Source organism: Staurois parvus, unplaced genomic scaffold (assembly GCF_062004578.1).
Source record: "Staurois parvus isolate SC_StPar_1 unplaced genomic scaffold, SC_StPar_1.0 ptg003193l, whole genome shotgun sequence".
NCBI lineage: Eukaryota > Metazoa > Chordata > Amphibia > Anura > Ranidae > Staurois > Staurois parvus.
In genome coordinates this window covers 15,661-39,728 of record NW_028320989.1, presented here as the reverse complement: position 1 = coordinate 39,728, position 24,068 = coordinate 15,661, and the positions used below count along the sequence as shown (strand labels likewise).

Genomic DNA, 24,068 nt, shown 5'->3' with positions numbered 1-24,068 from the left:
CAGCGGGGGAGGGGTGTATTGTGGGGGTACACGGCGGGGGAGGGGTGTATTGTGGGGGTACACGGCAGGGGAGGGGTGTATTGTGGGGGTACACAGCGGGGGAGGGGTATAGTATGGGGGTACACAGCGGGGGAGGGGTATAGTATGGGGGTACACAGCGGGGGAGGGGTGTATTGTGGGGGTACACAGCGGGGGAGGGGTATAGTATGGGGGTACACAGCGGGGGAGGGGTGTATTGTGGGGGTACACGGCGGGGGAGGGGTGTATTGTGGGGGTACACGGCGGGGGAGGGGTGTATTGTGGGGGTACACGATGGGGGAGGGGTGTATTGTGGGGGTACACGGCGGGGGAGGGGTGTATACGGTGGGGGAGGGGTGTACACGGCGGGGGAGGGGTATAGTATGAGGGTACACGGCGGGGGAGGGGTATAGTATGGGGGTACACGGCGGGGGAGGGGTGTATTGTGGGGGTACACGGCGGGGGAGGGGTGTATATGGTAGGGGAGGCCTGTACCGGAATTCGCGGTCACCGGACAGACATGACGTCACACGATCCGGGCACTCGGTGAGACTCTCCCTCTCCCTCCCGGTGATTCCTCGGTAGGCCCGGATCCCTCCCCCTCTCACCGATCACAGACTCGGATCCCGGACTCGGTGTCGGTCGGTTGCTCTCCCGGTTCCTCTGACTGGACGCTCTAAGCTCCGCCCACTTCCCTACTCCTCCTGTCCATCAGCATGGCTCCGCCCCCATTCCGGGCGCAGTACAAACAGCCAGGCGTGACGTAACGGCCCCGCCCCACCCCGCTGACTGGAGGAATCAATAGTCCCGCCCACCGCAGTCATTTCCCGGTTCCGCCTATCTTCGCTGAGACACAAACAACAAGGCGTGGCGCCGTCTGTCTCCGCCCACCGCCGTCTAGAGTGTTTTGTGGGGCCTGTCCATGGCGGCCCCCGGGGGCCGATCCCTCCCCCATACTGTTCTGGTTGTCTATAGCAACTAATATTTTTTAGGCCAATGATTTCTGGAATCGAGTTGGTTGCTATGGGCAGCAAAAAATTGCTCCTCCCCCAGACATTGTGAGGGGATGGACCCCACTGAACAGATCCTCCCTCACTTCCGGTCCCGGTGACCCCATGTGTGACAAGTTGCTGCCACTGAGGGGGGAAATCTGAAAATGCAAAAAAAAAAACCCGCCTGACAGAGACCCTGAAACCAAGACCACCAGTACCGAGCCGATGGAGGCCATGAGATAGCGCCCTGTCATTGGTGTCAGTGGGAGGAATAGTGCCCCATCATTGGTGTCAGTGGGAGGAATAGTGCCCCATCATTGGTGTCAGTGGGAGGAATAGTGCCCCATCATTGGTGTCAGTGGGAGGAATAGTGCCCCATCATTGGTGTCAGTGAGAGGAATAGTGTCCCATCATTGGTGTCAGTGGGAGGAATAGTGCCCCATCATTGGTGTCAGTGAGAGGAATAGTGCCTCGTCATTGGTGTCAGTGGGAGGAATAGTGCCCCATCATTGGTGTCAGTGGGAGGAATAGTGCCCCGTCATTGGTATCAGTGGGAGGAATAGTGCCCCATCATTGGTGTCAGTGGGAGGAATAGTGCCCCATCATTGGTGTTAGTGGGAGGAATAGTGCCCTATCATTGGTGTCAGTGGGAGGAATAGTGTCCCATCATTGGTGTCAGTGGGAGGAATAGTGCCCCATCAGTGGTGTCAGTGGGAGGAATAGTACCCCATCATTGGTGTCAGTGGGAGGAATAGTGCCCCATCATTGGTGTCAGTGGGAGGAATAGTGCCCCATCATTGGTGTCAGTGGGAGGAATAGTGCCCCATCAGTGGTGTCAGTGGGAGGAATAGTGCCCCATCAGTGGTGTCAGTGGGAGGAATAGTACCCCATCATTGGTGTCAGTGGGAGGAATAGTGCCCCATCATTGGTGTCAGTGGGAGGAATAGTACCCCATCATTGGTGTCAGTGGGAGGAATAGTGTCCCATCATTGGTGTCAGTGGGAGGAATAGTGCCCCATCAGTGGTGTCAGTGGGAGGAATAGTACCCCATCATTGGTGTCAGTGGGAGGAATAGTGCCCCATCATTGGTGTCAGTGGGAGGAATAGTGCCCCATCATTGGTGTCAGTGGGAGGAATAGTGCCCCATCATTGGTGTCAGTGGGAGGAATAGTGCCCCATCATTGGTGTCAGTGGGAGGAATAGTGCCCCATCATTGGTGTCAGTGGGAGGAATAGTGCCCCACCATTGCTCCAAGGGCCAGATAAAAGCAAGCAAAGGGCCACATCCGGCCCCCGGGCCGCAGTTTGGAGACCCCCGCTATAGAGGGACTGTCGGGACATATGGGGGATGGTTGGTGGTCAGTGATTGGACGATCCTCCCGGTGATGTCGGGACCCTCATCTAATAATAGAATTGAATTCCTGAGCCGGCCGTCCCTTTAAATCTCCCGACCAATAGAATGGCGGCAGGGATGAATCAGCGGATTGCGGTCCCCGGGGGCGCTGGAGCTGCAGATTGCCCCATTAATAATTCACCGTCCAATCAGTAATGTGATGTTTGTGCCGAGATCCGCAGAGCGTTTCCTCCTCCGTGCTGCAGAACTCCTCCGCCTTGTGCAGGACGAACAACAGCGGCAATGAGAGCTCCAGAAATGACAAGAAATGCTCCTCCTGACCATCCAGTCCTGGGATACATACAGCTCTGTCACAGCACAGCCCTGTCTGGCAGGGGGGGGGGGGGGCTCATATTTCTCTCCACCTGGTCTGCAACACTTGCAGGTCATGTCCCTCCCCCAGCCTGTGATTGGACAGTGATGATCTCACCTCTCTGTCACTCTGCTCTCTCCTCCTATCAGCGTGCTCCTTGTCAGCAGTACAACTCCTCTCTTTCATCGGTCTGGCAGCTGGTTGGGGTTGTGGAGCTGAGACTTCACTGGGGGAGACACAGCCAGACCATCACTGACCTCTGTAGTCACAGACATTATGGAGAAATTCATCCTCAGAGCTCCCAACAGAGGCCCACAGACCTCGGCTACCGTCTGTTTCCATGGCTGCAGAATCTAGGCCCGCCCTCCATTGTGAAATCCCCTATAGGTCCCGTGGCAGTCTGGTCCTCCGTGCCGGAATGTGGGTGGCGTGTACAATACATTCTATGTCATGACATCAGCAAAGGGGGCGGGGACAAACCTCAGAGACCATAAGAGGAGCAGCTCTGTAGGATCACGTACATCCAAAGACAGTCTGCTGCAGGCAGGAGGAGGCATTTCCCCAGTCTCCCCTCCCCCAGTGATCAGAAAAAAAACACAACAAAAGTCCAAAATACACAGACAATGTGTGAATCTTCCGCACAAAAAACGTGTAGAATTCTGCGACCAAACAAAAGGGGCGTTCCTTCACCGCCTAGCGTGCGCGCTCACCTTCAAACTGCGACCCTCAAGGGGTCACACAGCATAAATGCAAGTAGATGATCCTCAAGCAGATGGACCTCAATGATGGATGGACCTCAATGATGGATGGACCTCAATGGCGGATGGACCTCAATGGCGGATGGATCTCAATGGCGGATGGATCTCAATGATGGATGGATCTCAATGGCGGATGGATCTCAATGGCGGATGGACCTCAATGGCGGATGGATCTCAATGGCGGATGGATCTCAATGATGGATGGATCTCAATGTCGGATGGACCTCAATGACGGATGGACCTCAATGGCGGATGGACCTCAATGACGGATGGACCTCAATGGCGGATGGACCTCAATGACGGATGGACCTCAATGGCGGATGGACCTCAATGACGGATGGATCTCAATGGCGGATGGACCTCAATGGCGGATGGACCTCAATGACGGATGGACCTCAGTGGCGGATGGATCTCAATGTTGGATGGACCTCAATGGCGGATGGACCTCAATGACGGATGGACCTCAATGGCGGATGGACCTCAATGGCGGATGGACTTCCATGACGGATGGACCTCAATGACGGATGGACCTCAATGACGGATGGACCTCAATGAAGGATGGACCTCAATGGCGCATGGACCTCAATGGCGGATGGACCTCAATGGCGGATGGATCTCAATGGCGGATGGATCTCAATGGCGGATGGACCTCAATGGCGGATGGACCTCAATGGCGGATGGATCTCAATGACGGATGGACCTCAATGGCGGATGGACCTCAATGACGGATGGACCTCAATGGCGGATGGACCTCAATGACGGATGGATCTCAATGGCGGATGGACCTCAATGACGGATGGATCTCAATGGCGGATGGACCTCAATGGCGGATGGACCTCAATGGCGGATGGACCTCAATGACGGATGGACCTCAATGGCGGATGGACCTCAATGACGGATGGACCTCAATGACGGTTGGACCTCAATGGCGGATGGACCTCAATGGCGGATGGACCTCAATGGCGGATGGATCTCAATGGCGGATGGATCTCAATGGCGGATGGACCTCAATGTTGGATGGACCTCAATGTTGGATGGACCTCAATGTTGGATGGACCTCAATGGCGGATGGACCTCAATGGCGGATGGACCTCAATGGCGGATGGACCTCAATGGCGGATGGATCTCAATGGCGGATGGACCTCAATGGCGGATAGACCTCAATGGCGGATGGACCTCAATGGCGGATGGATCTCAATGGCGGATGGACCTCAATGGCGGATGGACCTCAATGGCGGATGGATCTCAATGGCGGATGGACCTCAATGGCGGATGGACCTCAATGGCGGATGGACCTCAATGTTGGATGGACCTCAATGTTGGATGGACCTCAATGGCGGATGGACCTCAATGGCGGATGGATCTCAATGGCGGATGGACCTCAATGGCGGATGGACCTCAATGGCGGATGGACCTCAATGTTGGATGGACCTCAATGGCGGATGGATCTCAATGGCGGATGGACCTCAATGGCGGAACCCACGAAAGCTCCTCTCCATGGTATCCACAGCAATCAGTGCCAACCATATCCTCAAGGTGTGTGTACCTTCACCTCTCCACCTCCAACATTCCTCCTAAAAAGGGCTGAGAAGAGCGCTGCCATAGTGTAGGACGTAAAGCTTTATTAGTATGTAAATAAACAACAAACTCCTCCCAATGTGTACACGGCTCTGCACACCCACAAACCAATCACTGCACAGGGTGGATGAGGTTGGGAGTACCAAGATGGTGTCTACCGTCCATACCATAATGACGTCACCACGCTTGCGTCCTACGCGTTACGTCACAAGTCACGTGACTTCATCAGGGGAAGGTGGTAAAGATGGACTCCATATAAAGGCAGTCCGCAGCTGCAATCCATCAGAGGGGCGGAACACAGCGGCCATTTTCCAGGAGCTCAAGCAGGAAAAACGACACAAAGAACAGCGATATGCAGAAAAAACATCATCTGGACCTACAAAAACTTCACCAATTCGGGGGACAAATGAGCAAATGCAGGATGACAACCTCAAAATGATAGACCTAAAAACGGGGGTGACAGAGGAAAAAACATTCCCCCCAATATACAGTGCAGGAAATGCGTATTTGCCCCCCCTGATGGTGAATGTTCGCCCCTCAGACAGAAACGATCGGTCTAACAATGGAATGTTCGCCCCTCACACAGAAATGATCGGTCTAACAATGGAATGTTCGCCCCTCACACAGAAACGATTGGTCTAACAATGGAATGTTCGCCCCTCACACAGAAATGATCGGTCTAACAATGGAATGTTCGCCCCTCACACAGAAACGATCGGTCTAACAATGGAATGTTCGCCCCTCACACAGAAATGATCGGTCTAACAATGGAATGTTCGCCCCTCACCCAGAAATGATCGGTCTAACAATGGAATGTTCGCCCCTCACACAGAAATGATCGGTCTAACAATGGAATGTTCGCCCCTCACCCAGAAACGATCGGTCTAACAATGGAATGTTCGCCCCTCACACAGAAACGATCGGTCTAACAATGGAATGTTCTCCCCTCACACAGAAATGATCGGTCTAACAATGGAATGTTCTCCCCTCACACAGAAATGATCGGTCTAACAATGGAATGTTCGGTGTAACACTGAGAGACAGAATACAACAACAAATTCAGCAGAAATGCGTCTAACAAATGATGACGGATCTGCATGTTCATGAGGGAAAGAAGGATTTGATCCCCTATCATTCAGCAGGATTTCTGGCTCCCAGGTGTCCTTCATACAGGTAACAAGCTGAGATTAGAAGCAGTCTCTTAAAGGGAGTGCTGCTAATCTCATTGTGTTCCCTGTATAACAGACACCTGTCCACAGGAGCCATCAAACCATCAGATTCCAAACTCTCCACCATGGCAAAGACCAAAGAGCTGTCCAAGGATGTCAGGGACAAGATGGTAGACCTACACAAGGCTGGACTGGGTGAGAACGAAGAGCTGTAGGAAATCATCGATATATATTGACCTTGTCTATGTCCCAGCGACTGGATCCCATTAATGATTGGCCAACCCGGTGGGTTCAGACGGGCGTATCTGCTGCGAGGCAAACAAGGCGTTTGCCTAGGGTGGCAGTTTACAGGGGGCGGCACGCCCCCCAGGCAGAAGGGACACTGTGTGTGTCAGCGGCCGCCATGGGTGAGGGTGCAGCCAAGCTGACACACAAGGAGGGTCACCCGGGCCAAGGGACCAACTGCAGAGAGGAGTGGTGGGCGGATCCCCGGTGTAGGGGCGGGGCCCGCTGTCAGTGTGCCGGGATGGCCAGGAGGTGCCACGGAGGAAGAAGAGGACGAGGGCAGGGTGGAGGGGCCCCCGCTCTTATGGAGATCCTGGGGGAGAAGGGACACAGGCACCCGTCCTGGAGTGATGCTGACACCATCTCCTGACACCATCTGGAGGAGCCCCTGCTGGACAGGTAAGTGCTTGGAGGACTGGTGCTTCCCCACTCCTGTCTCACTGTCCCCCCGACACACTGCCCCCCACCTGTCCCTCTGTGCTCCTCCTGTCCCACTGCCCCCCACCTGTCCCTCTGTGCTCCTCCTGTCCCACTGCCCCCCACCTGTCCCTCTGTGCTCCTCCTGTCCCACTGCCCCCCACCTGTCCCTCTGTGCTCCTCCTGTCCCACTGCCCCCCACCTGTCCCTCTGTGCTCCTCCTGTCCCACTGCCCCCCACCTGTCCCTCTGTGCTCCTCCTGTCCCACTGCCCCGATCCTGTCCCTCTGTGCTCCTCCTGTCCTGCTGCCCCGATCCTGTCCCATGCCCCCCTCACGCTGCCCCCCACCTGTCCCTCTGCGCTCCTCCTGTCCCACTGCCCCCCACCTGTTCTACTTCCCTCCCCCGTCACACTGCCCCCCACCTGTTCTACTTCCCTCCTGTCCCACTGCCCCGATCCTGTCCCTCTGCGCTCCTCCTGTCCCTCTGTGCTCCTCCTGTCCCTCTGCGCTCCTCCTGTCCCTCTGCACTCCTCCTGTCCCTCTGCGCTCCTCCTGTCCCTCTGCGCTCCTCCTGTCCCACTGCCCCGATCCTGTCCCTCTGTGCTCCTCCTGTCCTGCTGCCCCGATCCTGTCCCATGCCCCCCTCACGCTGCCCCCCACCTGTCCCTCTGCGCTCCTCCTGTCCCACTGCTCTCACCTGTCCCTCTGTGCTCCTCCTGTCCCTCTGCGCTCCTCCTCCTGTCCCACCGCGCTCTTACTATCATGCTGCCCCAATCCTGTCCTGTGCCCCCGTCACACTGCCCCCCCACCTGTCCCTCTGCCTCCCCGCCTATCACATGCCCCCAATCATGCCCTCCCCTGTCATGCTGCCTCCCTCTTGTCCTGCTACCCCCCCCCCTTTTGTCCCGATAGTCTACTCCTGTCCTGATCTCCCCCGCCATGCTGTCCCACTGCCCCCTTCCTGTCCTGCAGCCCCCCATCATGCTGCCCCTCTTCTGTCCCACGTCCCCCCCCCCATGTCACACTGCCCCCCATCATGCTGCCCCTCTTCTGTCCCACGCCCCCCCCCCCATGTCACACTGCCCTGCATCATGCTGCCCCTCTTCTGTCCCACGTCCCCCCCCCATGTCACACTGCCCCCCATCATGCTCCTGTCCTGAAAAGGTGGATCTTAACCAGCAAAGGGAGGGACACATTTAGATGGGGGTGCCCGATTTTAGTCTTGCCTGGGGCAGCACAAAACCAATATACCCCCCCGGGTACAGATTGTCCTTCTGGATCTTCGGAAGTGTATGAATATCAGGAACCCCGCCAGTGTCCGGGACCACAGACCTCGATTCTTTTCATTCATTTTTCTTCACCCCTCTTTGGATGAGGTGATCTAGCCCCTTCCTGTATGTAATCGTGGGATCCAACAATCATCTTCATAGGTGTCGGTGTCACATAATTGGCCTTGAATCCCCTTCAGATAATCGTCCTTGGAGAGAACGATCCCGCCACCCTCATCAGCGGCCCAATCACAAGATCTCTTCTGTTTTCTAGTCCTTGTATTCCAATCTCCATCCCTTTATTCTCTGCAATCTTTGGCAGTTTCAATGAACTCAAATCCTGAGTAACCGACCTCATGAAGACTCCTACATGACCAATCATCTGAGGGTTCAATAACGACTTATTCCTGAAGTGGGTATGTTCGATCGATGTAGTCCTTCTGGTATCCCTCACTTGGGGTTGATTCAAAAAGTATTTCTTGATATTCAGTTTGCTCACATAGTTCTGTAGATCAATATACACATCAAATGCATTCCCAGGCTTCTTAGGGGCACATTTTAGACCTTTCTCCAGCACCTTCAGCTCTTCTTTAGTCAAGGGCAGTCCACTCAGGGTAAATCCCCTCCCCGATCACTCTCTTGTGTTTCCTCCCTGCTCTACATCCCCTCCTCTGTTTGGACTTCTCATCCATCCTTCTCTCTCCGAGGTCCTTTCCTGTCTCTCTCTCTCTAGAACACCTTCCTGATAGAGGTCATATGTGGCTCCATACTCTACTCTTAATGGTTCGTACCTATTGTAGGTTGGCACAGGGCTCCTACCCCCTTGTCGTGGTGGATTCCATGATCTAGAAGGTGGCCTTGGGCTCCTCTCTTCATACCTCTCATCATATCTAGGATAATATTGAGGTCTATAGTTGTTATAGGGGGGTCTCCAGTTGTTTCAATTTCCTCTCCTAGATGGTCTTCTTTGGATAGAGTTCCCATTTCTTGGCTTCCATCCATTTCTAGGTGTCTGATAGCTCTGAGCATAATACCCCTGGTCATTATCTCTCCTCATCTCCTCTGGTTTCCACCCATTCCGTGGTGTCGGATGATTGGACACATAGTTATTTCTCCTCATATCAACTGGGGGGGGTCCCGATTCATATTCCCACTGGCAGGGCCTCTTGGTACTTCCCTAACCTCCACTTTAGCTTCCTTAGTGGGGGTGGTCGTTGTTGATGCTTCTTCTGTTTCTTGTCATTCAAAAACAAGGTCACTCTTGAAATCATTCAGATCCCTCGGATGTTTTTTTACCTTTCTCAATACTCTGAAGATCTTTGTTAAGTCTGTTCATGAGGGTCCGAAAATCAGGAGATTCTCTCATTGGTTCTAACCTTTCGTTTAGCTCAGCAGTTTGTTGCTCAATACCCTCATTTTTCTCTGTTTTTTTTTAACCACCAATCCATCACTTATGGGGACATCTCAATCTCCAAGGTACTAAATTATCCTTCAGGGATCTCTGATGAGTGGTCATGTCTCACCATGTGACCACCTTCTTTTCCATGAGCTGGCCAAGTTTCCTGAAAAGGATATCTAGATCCTCCTCCTTTTTAGTGTCTTTCTTAGTAAATACATCATCTAGAGGAATGGGTCGGTTTTCTAAGAATCCAAAGATTTCCACGGCTTCAGCAATGAGGAACATAGAAATACAACAAAAGAGAAATGGAGAAACCCACCAAAAAAGGACTAAAACACCCGACATATGGGTGACCCTAAATCCACAATGACACGTTAACTGCTGATACTGTCACCCGAGACCCTGGAGACCAACACGGTGGTTGTCCCAGCTGTACTGTCACCCGAGAGCAGAGACCCTGGAGACCGACACGGTGGTTGTCCCAGCTGCACTGTCACCCGAGAGCAGAGACCCTGGAGACCGACACGGTGGTTGTCCCAGCTGCACTGTCACCCGAGAGCAGAGACCCTGGAGAACGACACGGTGGTTGTCCCAGCTGTACTGTCACCCGAGAGCAGAGACCCTGGAGACCAACACGGTGGTTGTCCCAGCTGTACTGTCACCCGAGAGCAGAGACCCTGGAGACCGACACAGTGGTTGTCCCATCTGTACTGTCACCCGAGAGCAGAGACCCTGGAGACCAACACGGTGGTTGTCCCATCTGTACTGTCACCTGAGAGCAGAGACCCTGGAGAACGACACGGTGGTTGTCCCATCTGTACTGTTACCCGAGAGCAGAGACCCTGGAGAACGACACGGTGGTTGTCCCATCTGTACTGTCACCACAGAGCAGAGACCCCGGAGACCGACACGGTGGTTGTCCCAGCTGTACTGTCACCCGAGAGCAGAGACCCTGGAGACCGACACGGTGGTTGTCCCAGCTGTACTGTCACCCGAGAGCAGAGACCCCGGAGACCGACATGGTGGTTGTCCCAGCTGCACTGTCACCCGAGAGCAGAGACCCCGGAGACCGACACGGTGGTTGTCCCAGCTGCACTGTCACCCGAGAGCAGAGACCCTGGAGACTGACACGGTGGTTGTCCCAGCTGCACTGTCACCCGAGAGCAGAGACCCTGGAGACCGACATGGTGGTTGTCCCAGCTGCACTGTCACCCGAGAGCAGAGACCCCGGAGACCGACACGGTGGTTGTCCCAGCTGCACTGTCACCCGAGAGCAGAGACCCTGGAGACTGACACGGTGGTTGTCCCAGCTGCACTGTCACCCGAGAGCAGAGACCCTGGAGACTGACATGGTGGTTGTCCCAGCTGTACTGTCACCCGAGAGCAGAGACCCTGGAGACTGACATGGTGGTTGTCCCAGCTGTACTGTCACCCGAGAGCAGAGACCCCGGAGACCGACACGGTGGTTGTCCCAGCTGCACTATCACCCGAGAGCAGAGACCCCGGAGACCGACACGGTGGTTGTCCCAGCTGTACTGTCACCCGAGAGCAGAGACCCTGGAGAACAACACGGTGGTTGTCCCAGCTGTACTGTCACCCGAGAGCAGAGACCCTGGAGACCAACACGGTGGTTGTCCCAGCTGTACTGTCACCCGAGAGCAGAGACCCTGGAGACCGACACGGTGGTTGTCCCATCTGTACTGTCACCCGAGAGCAGAGACCCTGGAGAACGACACGGTGGTTGTCCCATCTGTACTGTCACCACAGAGCAGAGACCCCGGAGACCGACACGGTGGTTGTCCCAGCTGTACTGTCACCCGAGAGCAGAGACCCCGGAGACCGACACGGTGGTTGTCCCAGCTGTACTGTCACCCGAGAGCAGAGACCCCGGAGACCGACACGGTGGTTGTCTCAGCTGTACTGTCACCCGAGAGCAGAGACCCCGGAGACCGACACGGTGGTTGTCCCAGCTGTACTGTCACCCGAGAGCAGAGACCCTGGAGAATGACACGGTGGTTGTCCCAGCTGCACTGTCACCCGAGAGCAGAGACCCCGGAGACCGACACGGTGGTTGTCCCAGCTGCACTGTCACCCGAGAGCAGAGACCCTGGAGACCGACACGGTGGTTGTCCCAGCTGTACTGTCACCCGAGAGCAGAGACCCCGGAGAACGACATGGTGGTTGTCCCAGCTGTACTGTCACCCAAGAGCAGAGACCCCGGAGACCGACACGGTGGTTGTCCCAGCTGTACTGTCACCCGAGAGCAGAGACCCCGGAGACCGACACGGTGGTTGTCCCAGCTGTACTGTCACCCGAGAGCAGAGACCCTGGAGACCGACACGGTGGTTGTCCCAGCTGTACTGTCACCCGAGAGCAGAGACCCCGGAGAATGACACGGTGGTTGTCCCAGCTGTACTGTCACCCGAGAGCAGAGACCCTGGAGACCGACACGGTGGTTGTCCCAGCTGTACTGTCACCCGAGAGCAGAGACCCCGGAGAATGACACGGTGGTTGTCCCAGCTGTACTGTCACCCGTGAGCAGAGACCCTGGAGACCGACACGGTGGTTGTCCCTGCTGTACTGTCACCCGAGAGCAGTGACCCCGGAGACCGACACGGTGGTTGTCCCAGCTGTACTGTCACCCGAGAGCAGAGACCCTGGAGACCGACACGGTGGTTGTCCCTGCTGTACTGTCACCCGAAAGCAGAGACCCTGGAGACCGACACGGTGGTTGTCCCTGCTGTACTGTCACCCGAGAGCAGAGACCCTGGAGACCGACACGGTGGTTGTCCCAGCTGTACTGTCACCCGAGAGCAGAGACCCTGGAGAATGACACGGTGGTTGTCCCAGCTGTACTGTCACCCGAGAGCAGAGACCCTGGAGACCGACACGGTGGTTGTCCCAGCTGTACTGTCACCCGAGAGCAGAGACCCTGGAGACCGACACGGTGGTTGTCCCAGCTGTACTGTCACCCGAGAGCAGAGACCCTGGAGACCGACACGGTGGTTGTCCCTGCTGTACTGTCACCCGAAAGCAGAGACCCTGGAGACCGACACGGTGGTTGTCCCTGCTGTACTGTCACCCGAGAGCAGAGACCCTGGAGACCGACACGGTGGTTGTCCCAGCTGTACTGTCACCCGAGAGCAGAGACCCTGGAGAATGACACGGTGGTTGTCCCAGCTGTACTGTCACCCGAGAGCAGAGACCCTGGAGACCGACACGGTGGTTGTCCCAGCTGTACTGTCACCCGAGAGCAGAGACCCTGGAGACCGACACGGTGGTTGTCCCAGCTGTACTGTCACCCGAAAGCAGAGACCCTGGAGAACGACACGGTGGTTGTCCCAGCTGTACTGTCACCCGAGAGCAGAGACCCTGGAGAACGACACGGTGGTTGTCCCATCTGTACTGTCACCCGAGAGCAGAGACCCCGGAGACCGACACGGTGGTTGTCCCATCTGTACTGTCACCCGAAAGCAGAGACCCTGGAGACCGACACGGTGGTTGTCCCATCTGTACTGTCACCCGAGAGCAGAGACCCAGGAGACCGACACGGTGGTTGTCCCAGCTGTACTGTCAACCGAGAGCAGAGACCCTGGAGACCGACACGGTGGTTGTCCCAGCTGTACTGTCACCCGAGAGCAGAGACCCTGGAGACCAACACAGTGGTTGTCCCAGCTGCACTGTCACCCGAGAGCAGATGGTTTATCAAATTCACATTTCCAGTCAAAAAAATATATATACTAAACTTATTCTTCGGACTCCCAAATGCAGCAAAATATGACCCTATTTTTGGTAGAACCTAACAGATGAGGTTGTGCCGAGTACGTAGACACCCAACATGCCCAGGCCTGAACTTGCCCACACCCGTTTTCCACTTTGAAAGCCCCTCCAGGTCATCCGCTCAGAGATAACGGTGAGGATTATCGATGATCGATGATTGAATTGGCATTGACCCCGGGTGTGCTCGGCGATATGTAATCCTCCATGTTATACCATTTTGTATAGACAGGTCCTCTTTGATGGGACATGGGGGGCGGGGTCTAGTAGACGATGTCCCCTCTGCCTTTCATTGAAGCTAATGGAGTACAGATTGGGTTCTCTTAGCTTCTTCCTCGGCCACAGCGGCCAGGGATAGCGACAGCGGAAACGGGAAGTCACCAGATTCTTGCCGCATTCAGGTTCCCGCTATGTGGGGTAGATTAGTTGGTGTCCCTTCCCTCTGCCCGGTGACACCCACCATGCTGGTCCTGGGCTCATGGGTGGGACAGCAGACCCAGAAAACCCAATGAGGGGCAGTCATTCCAGGGGAGGGGTCTGTGGAAGTGATCTGGTACAACCACCAGATCCTGCTCATCTGAAGGCCAACAGTTGGCTTGTGAAGGTCACACCTATCCCCGGTAGTAGGCCTTGCGTTGGTGGCATTGGAAGGGTTACGGGTCGGTAGGTCCTCACATGACCTCGTTTTGGTACAGATTGGGTTCTGTTAGCTTCTTCTCCGGCCACAGCGGCCAGGGATAGCGACAGTGGAAACGGGAAGTCACCAGATTCTTGCTGCATTCAGGTTCCTGCTACATGGGGTAGATTAGTGAATGGACGTTGGTTTCCCTTCCCTCTGCCCAGTGACACCCGCCATACTAGTCCTGGGCTCATGGGCAGGACAGCAAACCCAGAAAACCCTATGGGGGGCAGTCGTTCCAGGGGAGGGGGTCTGTGGTACAACCACCAGATCCTGTTCATCTGAAGGCCAACAGTTGGCTTGTGAAGGTCACACATATTCCCGGTAGGAAGCCTTGCGTTGGTGGCATTGGAAGGGTCGGTAGGTCCTCACATGACCTCATTTTGGTACAGATTGCACTGTGTATGCTGTGTAAGTTGAGGGTTCTTTGCCAACCAGCTAAGATTCATTGGAATGCCACTTTCTCCTGCAGAAAATGCTGCATGTGATGTATGATGGGGGAGGGGTGTACTCCACTGCCATCATCCCCAATGCATGTTCCACCCAGCTCCCTCATACAAGCAGCACACGCTGAAGGGGACCGGCTTGGAGCACTGCAGCAAGCAGCTGGGGAGGACTCATCAGAAGAAGGGGGGAGGGAGGGAGGCTTTCCTCCTGTCAGAGGTTAGAGAGGGAGGGGAGGCCATCAGATGCTTCAGCTCCAAGGAACCTGCATGCGGGGGTCTCCTCCAGCTCTTGTAGACCCTTATCGCCAGAATTGCAAGCGTTAACGGTGGCAGGAGGCAACATGAACCTTCATCAAGGGTGTCGTAAGCCACCGCAGTCTCCTTCTCCCATCAACGACTGCATGGAGGACTAAACATTGCGCCTGGAGATTCCCTGCGAGGAAATCTGCCGTTGTTGGGGGCCAATCGGGGCGAGCAGCGATGTGCAGCAACCAAGTCAGCGTGCAGGACGAGCAATGTAAATACTATTCCTATATGTTCTACCAGGCCGTGCGGGACCAGGAACCCGTCTGGAAGCTGGAGGAGATGAGGACCATGGAATATTTCCATTGGGAAGAAGACGCCTCGCTGAGATGCTATTCCCCCTCCGACGCGCTCATGTACGCCGTGGTGCACAATCACCAGCGCTACGCCCAATATCTGCTGTCTCACTTTCCGGAGGAAGCCCTCAAAGTGCCGGGGGTCAAATTCTGCTGCTGTCCTCCGGCTGCGCCCCACCTGGCCCTGGCCGTCACCTACGACCGGAGAGACATCCTCGTCATGATCATCGAGATCTCCCACAAGCTGCCGAGCCTTCGCTCCTACATCAACCGAGCCAGCTGCTTCCATCTCTCCGACGGGAAGACCCCGCTACACCTGGCCTGCGACCTGCTCAGCGCCGAAACCGTCCTCATCCTCCTGGGCAACGGGGCGTCTCCGGAACTCCTGGACCGCAAAGGGGAGACCCCACTGGATATCATCCTGGAGCAGCTGTGGAGCTCCAAGGTCAACGTGGACTCCAAGAAACTCTGCTTGTATTACTTGCTGCTCTTCTCCCCGTCCCCCAACTTCAAGATGAGGGAGGTCCTGAAGGAGAACCCCCAATTCTGGACTCCTCTGCTGGGGGAAGACAAGTTCCACTTCCTGGTGGGCACCACGCCCGCCACCTTGTACCTGACGGCTATGCAAAAGGTCCTGCAGTGTCTGTCCCCGGCCCACTTCCCGCACAGCGTCAAGGCGCTCCCCATACCTCACGCCTTGAAGCCATTGCCCGGGACCGGCTAGACAACGGCTTCCTGGTCATTCCAACCGGAGGCCACTCCCCCCCCCCCCCCAAAGAGGACGAGCTGGATGAGGTCACGGCGGCCATGTCACCGACACCCGGGACCGGCTACACAACGGCTTCCTGGTCATTCCAACCGGAGACCCCCCCCTCCCCAAAGAGGACGAGCTGGATGAGGTCACGGCAGCCATGTCACCGACACCCGGGACCGGCTAAACAACTTCCTGGTCATTCCAACCGGAGACCCCCCCCTCCCCAAAGAGGACGAGCTGGATGAGGTCACGGCAGCCATGTCACCGACACCCGGGACCGGCTACACAACGGCTTCCTGGTCATTCCAACCGGAGACCCCCCTCTCCCCAAAGAGAACGAGCTGGATGAGGTCACGGCAGCCATGTCACCGACACCCGGGACCGGCTAAACAACTTCCTGGTCATTCCAACTGGAGACCCCCCCAAAGAGGAAATACACCGTAATCCAACCAATGGCGAGCTGGATGAGGTCACGGCGGCCATGTCACCGACTCCCGGGACCGGCTAGACAACGGCTTCCTGGTCATTCCAATCGGAGACCCCCCCCCCCCCCAAAGAGGACGAGCTGGATGAGGTCACGGCAGCCATGTCACCGACTCCCGGGACCGGCTAGACAACGGCTTCCTGGTCATTCCAATCGGAGACCCCCCCCCCCCCCAAAGAGGACGAGCTGGATGAGGTCACAGCGGCCATGTCACCGACTCCCGGGACCGGCTAGACAACGGCTTCCTGGTCATTCCAACAGGAGGCCACTCCCCCCCCAAAGAGGAAATACACCGTAATCCAACCAATGGCGAGCTGGATGAGGTCACGGCGGCCATGTCACCGACTCCCGGGACCGGCTGGTTTGGCGCATTATTGACGTTCAATGAATCCTCGGAATGATTTGTTTCCCACATTTGTTACATTGTATCTCTCATTTCCCGGCTTCCCTTCCACCAACCAATCAGCTTCTCCCATTCCTGTTGCCAAGGCAGGAAATGGAGACATTGACTGGTTGCTGAGGGGAGGAGTCAGACTGGACTCTGGGGCCCCTTCACACCTGATTGGTCCCTCGTTGCGCATTGTTTGCGGTTTGCGTTCGTTTAGAGCGGCCATTTTTTTTTTGTATTCCTAATCTGATTGTCTTTCTAAATGAACTAATCGCGGCGATGCGCAACAAAAACGCATGTTTTACCGCAACCCCCCAGGTCTGCCAGGGGCCACAGAGACTCCAGGTACATTGGGTACAGAGAAGACGCTGATTGCGGTGTCTGGGGGCGGGGCTGAGATTTATGGTCCCTCACAGTGGCAGCAAGCTGCATTACACAATGACGTCACCTGAGACCTCTGCTTGTATCATACATTACACGATGACGTCACCTGAGACCTCGGCTTTTATCATACATTACACGATGACGTCACCTGAGACCTCTGCTTGTATCATACATTACACGATGACGTCACCTGAGACCTCGGCTTTTATCATACATTACACAATGACGTCACCTGAGACCTCGGCTTTTATCACACATTACACGATGACGTCGCCTGAGACCTCTGCTCTTATCATACATTACACAATGACGTCACCTGAGACCTCAGCTTTTATCATACGTTATAGAATGACATCACCTGAGACCTCTGCTTTTATCATACATGACACGATGACGTCACCTGAGACCTCTGCTTGTATCATACATTACACGATGATGTCACCTGAGACCTCTGCTTTCATCATACATTACACGATGATGTCACCTGAGACCTCTGCTTTCATCACACATTACAAAATGACGTCACCTGAGACCTCTGCTTTTATCACATGTTATAGAATGACATCGCCTGAGACCTCTGCTTTTATCATACATTACACAATGACGTCACCTGAGACCTCTGCTTTTATCACACATTACACGATGATGTCACCTGAGACCTCTGCTTTCATCATACATTACACGATGACGTCACCTGAGACCTCTGCTTTTATCACGTTATAGAATGACATCACCTGAGACCTCTGCTTTTATCATACATTACACAATGACGTCACCTGAGACCTCTGCTTTTATCACGTTATAGAATGACATCACCTGAGACCTCTGCTTTTATCATACATTACACAATGACGTCACCTGAGACCTCTGCTTTCATCATACATTACACGATGACGTCACCTGAGACCTCTGCTTTTATCACGTTATAGAATGACATCACCTGAGACCTCTGCTTTTATCATACATTACACAATGACGTCACCTGAGACCTCTGCTTTTATCACACATTACACAATGACGTCACCTGAGACCTCGGCTTTTATCATACGTTATAGAATGACATCACCTGAGACCTCTGCTTTTATCATACATTACACAATGACGTCACTTGAGACCTCTGCTATCATCACACATTACACAATGACGTCACCTGAGACCTCTGCTTTCATCATACATTACACGATGACATCACCTGAGACCTGTGCTTTCATCATACATTGCACGATGACGTCACCTGAGACCCCTGCCTTTATCACACATGACACAATGACGTCACCTGAGACCTCTGCCTTTATCACACATGACACAATGACGTCACCTGAGACCTCTGCCTTTATCACACATGACACAATGACGTCACCTGAGACCTCTGCTTTTATCATACATTACACGATGACGTCACCTGAGACCTCTGCTTTCATCTCACATTACAAAATGACGTCACCTGAGACCTCTGCTTTTATCACGTTATAGAATGACATCACCTGAGACCTCTGCTTTTATCATACATTACACAATGACGTCACTTGAGACCTCTGCTTTCATCACACATTACACAATTACGTCACCTGAGACCTCTGCTTTCATCACACATTACACGATGACGTCACCTGAGACCTCTGCTTTTATCACGTTATAGAATGACATCACCTGAGACCTCTGCTTTTATCATACATTACACAATGACGTCACCTGAGACCTCTGCTTTCATCATACATTACACAATGACGTCACCTGAGACCTCTGCTTTTATCACGTTATAGAATGACATCACCTGAGACCTCTGCTTTTATCATACATTACACAATGACGTCACCTGAGACCTCTGCTTTTATCACACATTACACAATGACATCACCTGAGACCTCTGCCTTTATCACACATGACACAATGACGTCACCTGAGACCTCGGCTTTTATCATACGTTATAGAATGACATCACCTGAGACCTCTGCTTTTATCATACATTACACAATGACGTCACTTGAGACCTCTGCTATCATCACACATTACACAATGACGTCACCTGAGACCTCTGCTTTCATCATACATTACACAATGACGTCACCTGAGACCTCTGCTTTCATCATACATTGCACGATGACGTCACCTGAGACCCCTGCCTTTATCACACATGACACAATGACGTCACCTGAGACCTCTGCCTTTATCACACATGACACAATGACGTCACCTGAGATCTCTGCCTTTATCACACATGACACAATGACGTCACCTGAGACCTCTGCCTTTATCACACATGACACAATGACGTCACCTGAGACCCCTGCCTTTATCACACATGACACAATGACGTCACCTGAGACCTCTGCCTTTATCACACATGACACAATGACGTCACCTGAGACCTCTGCCTTTATCACACATGACACAATGACGTCACCTGAGACCTCTGCCTTTATCACACATTACACAATGGATGGGTCTGAATGATGGAGAATTTTACATTTTGTATCAATTTAAGTTCGTTCTTTTTTTAACTATTGACTTCCTGTTGATGATATTGAAGGCGGGGTCACCTAAGAGGGAGGTGTCAGTCAGGATCCTTGGTGGGGGGTGGAGGGTGATCTCCCCGCCATCCAGAGCTGATGCGGCTTCATTGATCACCACCATTTGGTATTGGAGAGGGAAGGTCATGTGATTGACATTGGGGGGAGGAGTTGGGGGAGGTGGGAGGAGTTTTATGGCTTTGCTACCTGTCACCTGTTTTATCATTGATTGTCCCGAACAAATCACTGGGGGGCATTTCAGACTATTCCCCCAGGCATGAATAACCCCGCCCACAGGGGTAAACCCCACCCACATGGGTAACCCTGCCTACATAGCCCCACCCAGATGGGTAACCCTGCCCACACAGCCCCACCCATAAAAATTACCCCAGCCTAATGGGTAACCCTGCCCACATAGCCCCACCCATATGGATAACCCTTCCCACACAGATAACCCCACCCACATGGGTAACCCCACCCATACAAATAACCCCACCCAGATGGGTAACCCTGCCCACACAGCCCCACCCATATGGATAACCCTTCCCACACAGATAACCCCACCCACATGGGTAACCCTACCCATACAAATAACCCCACCCAGATGGGTTACCCTGCCCACATAGCCCCACCCACACAGATAACTGCATTTACAGATAACCCCACCCACATGGGTAACCACACCCACATGGGTGACAACATCCACATAGGTGACACCGCCCACATGGTGTAACCCCCACCCATACAAATAACCCCACCCACATGGGTAACCCTGCCCACGTAGCCCCACCCACACGGATAACTCCACACTGATAACCCCACCCACATGGGTGACCCCGCCCACATGGGGTAATCCCTCCCACACGGGGTAACCCCTCCCATATAGCTAACCCTTCCCACACAGATAACCCCACCCACATGGATAACCCCGCCCACATGGGTAACACCATCTCAGTGCCAATCACCCCCAATCATGCAGGTAACCCCCACCTGAGGGCCCCAATCACCCTCCCTGTGATTCTGTGCCCCCCGGGACGGCCCGGCCAATCCAGCATCCATGGAGGCCAGTCCTTAGAGGGACCCCCTGGAACTTCATAGATCTGTTGGAACCCATTTCTGATAGGAAACCCCACCCACTGCTTGGGGGGGCGGAGGGGGGGGGCAGTTAGGAAATTGGACTAATTCTGATTGCTAGCTCTTTGGGCAATCATCCCCTTTGTTGCCTCTGTTTGTTCCTGTTATTATCGGGGGTTGTTAGTCTTTTTTTGTGGGGGGGAGTTTCGGAGAGGGGGGGAGTATTTTCGTGATATTTGTTTTTTTTTAATTAATTTATATCAAATAATGTTTTTGGATTGGTTCACAAATAGCCCCGCCCCCACCAGTCCACCCCCAATGGCAGTGCCCAGCTCCCCATTCCTTATGTCATTCCCCCCCAGACTTTGAGGGGATTCAACTCTAAATTTGGGATTGCCAACATCTGGACAAGTTCCACCCACATTAGTTAGGAAGCTACCCTGATTGGTCAATCACGTGGCCTCTCCTTCCCGTTCACCGATGTCCCACCATAGATCCTCCACAGATCCACCATAGATCCACTGTAGATCCACCATAGATCCTTCATTGCTCCATCATAGATCCACCATAGCTCCATCATAGCTACACCATAGCTCCATCATAGATCCACCGTAGATCCTCCATATATCCACCGTAGATCCATCATAGATACACCATAGATCCTCCATAGATCCTTCATATATCCACCATAGATCCTTCATATAGCCACCATAGATCCTCCATATATCCATTACAGATCCTCCATAGCTCTATCACAGATCCATCATAGATCCTCCATAGCTCCATCATAGATCCACCATAGATCCTCCATAGATCCAGCATATATCATCAATAGATCCACCATAGATCCTTGATAGATCCTCCATAGCTCCATCATAGAACCACCATAGATCCTCCATAGATCCTCCATTGCTCCATCACAGATTCTTCATAGATCCTCCATAGCTCCATCATAGAACCACCATAGATCCTCCATAGATCCACCATAGATCCTCCATTGCTCCATCGTAGATCCACCATATATCCTCCGTAGCTCCATCATAGATCCACCATAAATGCTCCATAGATCCTCCTCCATCCTTCCGTATTCTGCACAGCATCCTCCATGCAGACGTCCTGCGTATGGGGTGGGACTGCCCTATAAGCATGGCTTCTCTCCTGAGGCTGCTGTGTGCCGCACTGTGTATGACGGGCGTTGGGGTGATCCCAGCCACTCCTAGGTGTACAGGTGACCCCAAGATTGGCAGAAGTGGGCGGGGCCAGACGGACTATAATGGAACCTTGTGATGCTGTAATGGGGGAATTGCACTTTCCTTGATTTTTGTAAAGGTTTCCGGGAGCTGAACTACAACACCCAGCATGCCACGCCCTTCGCAGCCTGGACCAGCATGCCAAGCGTTCCCCCTCCGCTCCTCGCCCCCAAAACGGACAGTTTTCCTGTCTGATGGTTTCAGTTGCTTCACAGCGGAGCCGTGTTCTGATGTAAAGAGACGTTGTCACCGTTCCCGCCACTCACCTTGTGTGTAAGCCCCGCCCCCTCCCCCGCCGTATACTCACCACTCCAACCCTCCCCCGAGGATCTACCTTCCGATTCAGCCACAGTACTTATAACTGGTCGGTGTTGGAGCGCAGAGAGCGCGATGACGTCACCTCCTCGGGGGAAGACCTGTGCGCCAATGTATCCGGGGGAGGTGCTGGAGAGGTCAGTATGAAGCGGTAGGTGGGCCGAGCCGTATGCAGGGAATGGAACTTCACCCCGAGGGGCGCGCCGGATTATACAGATCAGATATTCCGTATATACAGGGTCTGCCTGAGTATATGTATGTGATGTGTATATAGATATATAAAGTATATACACACACATATATATATATATATATACCCCCCTTCTGCCTGTCTTCAGGGATTTATATATCGAGCCGATTGCCCGCCCTGCGATATTGCTGTGTAGGTGGCGGCACAATCCCATTCTGCCCGACTCTGTCCTCTTCGGGTCGAATGTTATTCATTCATACAGAACAGAGCGAGTCGGGAAGTTCCGCGTTACGGCCACTAGATGTAGCTGATGATCGCAGGAAATAAATACTAGGACTGTGGGCTCCATCTAGTGGCCATAATGTGGGATTTTCCCGGTTCAGCCCGCAGGGAAGGTCGTTGAGCAGAATTCGATGCCCCCACTTGCACAGGACGAATGTGCAGATTGTCGGTCTGTTTTCATAAATAGGCCGTATTGCAGGCCATACGTGGTTTGAATTCCAAACGATTTTTTTCCAAAAATCAAAACGTTGTTCGTTCTGTAATCTGATGGCGCCATCAATGATTTCGAAAATCGGTCGTTTTTCATGAATTTTCCGGCATGCTGGATAAACGAAATGGGGAGGAACCACGAAAATCAGCCGCTGCCGTCGCCCCACTAACAGAGAGAGAGAAAATCGGGCGATTATTCTTAGGTCTGATTTTCATATGAAAATCGTTGGGAATTGGACCCGTGTATGGCCGGCAGTAGCCGAGGTGCAGCCAGGAAGGGCAGAGCTGGGGCTGGGCTTTCTGTTTGGACAGTCACGACGGCTGCCGCGGCTCTCCATTGGTCGGTCTGCTCTACCACTGACCAATTCTAGCCAATCAGTGAAGAGAATGGTGCGCTCATGGCCCCGCCTCCAACGCGATATGTTATGATTTGTACTGTATATGGATCGCTGTAATCCGGAATATTATATATTTATTGGGAATAAAGACAAACCTGAAGAATATTGTATATGATGGCGCTGATTGTCCCGGGAGGAGGATGACAAGGGCCAGCGCTGACTGCCTGATATCCTCATCCTTCCTTCAGAGGGTCAGCGGCAGGAGTTCCAGCACCGGAGATCACATGGGGGTTCCAGGTCAGCGAGCAGAAGGGAGAGAGGAAGAACCGTCACCTGAAGACTCTGACCCTTCCAGGAGTGTCGGATCCCTGGTACCCCCGCAGAACTCATTGGTAAGGTCTGCCGTCCCTACAGAGCACATGGGCCAGTGGAAGGAACCATGGAGTGCAGAGGGGGGTTCTGAGACCCACCACCTGAGGACTATGCAGACTATGACCCAGGAGTGTCGGATCTCTGCTCCCCCCGCAGAACTCATTGGTAAGGTCTGCCGTCCCTACAGAGCACATGGGCCAGTGGAAGGAACCATGGAGTGCAGAGGGGGGTTCTGAGATCCACCACCTGAGGACTATGCAGACTATGACCCAGGAGTGTCGGATCTCTGCTCCCCCCGCAGAACTCATTGGTAAGGTCTGCCGTCCCTACAGAGCACATGGGCCAGTGGAAGGAACCATGGAGTGCAGAGGGGGGTTCTGAGATCCACCACCTGAGGACTATGCAGACTATGACCCAGGAGTGTCG

General features: G+C 53.9%; 1 protein-coding gene across 1 annotated transcript; it reads left to right on the top strand.

Moving 5' to 3' along the window:
- Positions 1-14,704: 14,704 nt before the first annotated feature.
- On the top strand, positions 14,705-23,433 carry LOC149428495 (ankyrin repeat domain-containing protein 9-like). The gene has a single exon (XM_089667335.1). The coding sequence runs from the start codon at positions 14,973-14,975 to the stop codon at positions 15,813-15,815; it is 843 nt and encodes a 280-aa protein (XP_089523461.1). The 5' UTR covers positions 14,705-14,972; the 3' UTR covers positions 15,816-23,433.
- Positions 23,434-24,068: the final 635 nt, after the last annotated feature.

Coding starts and splice junctions, on each gene's coding strand:
- LOC149428495 (XM_089667335.1), top strand. CDS start 14,973: ATGTGCAGCAACCAAGTCAGCGTGCAGGACGAGCAATGTAAATACTAT.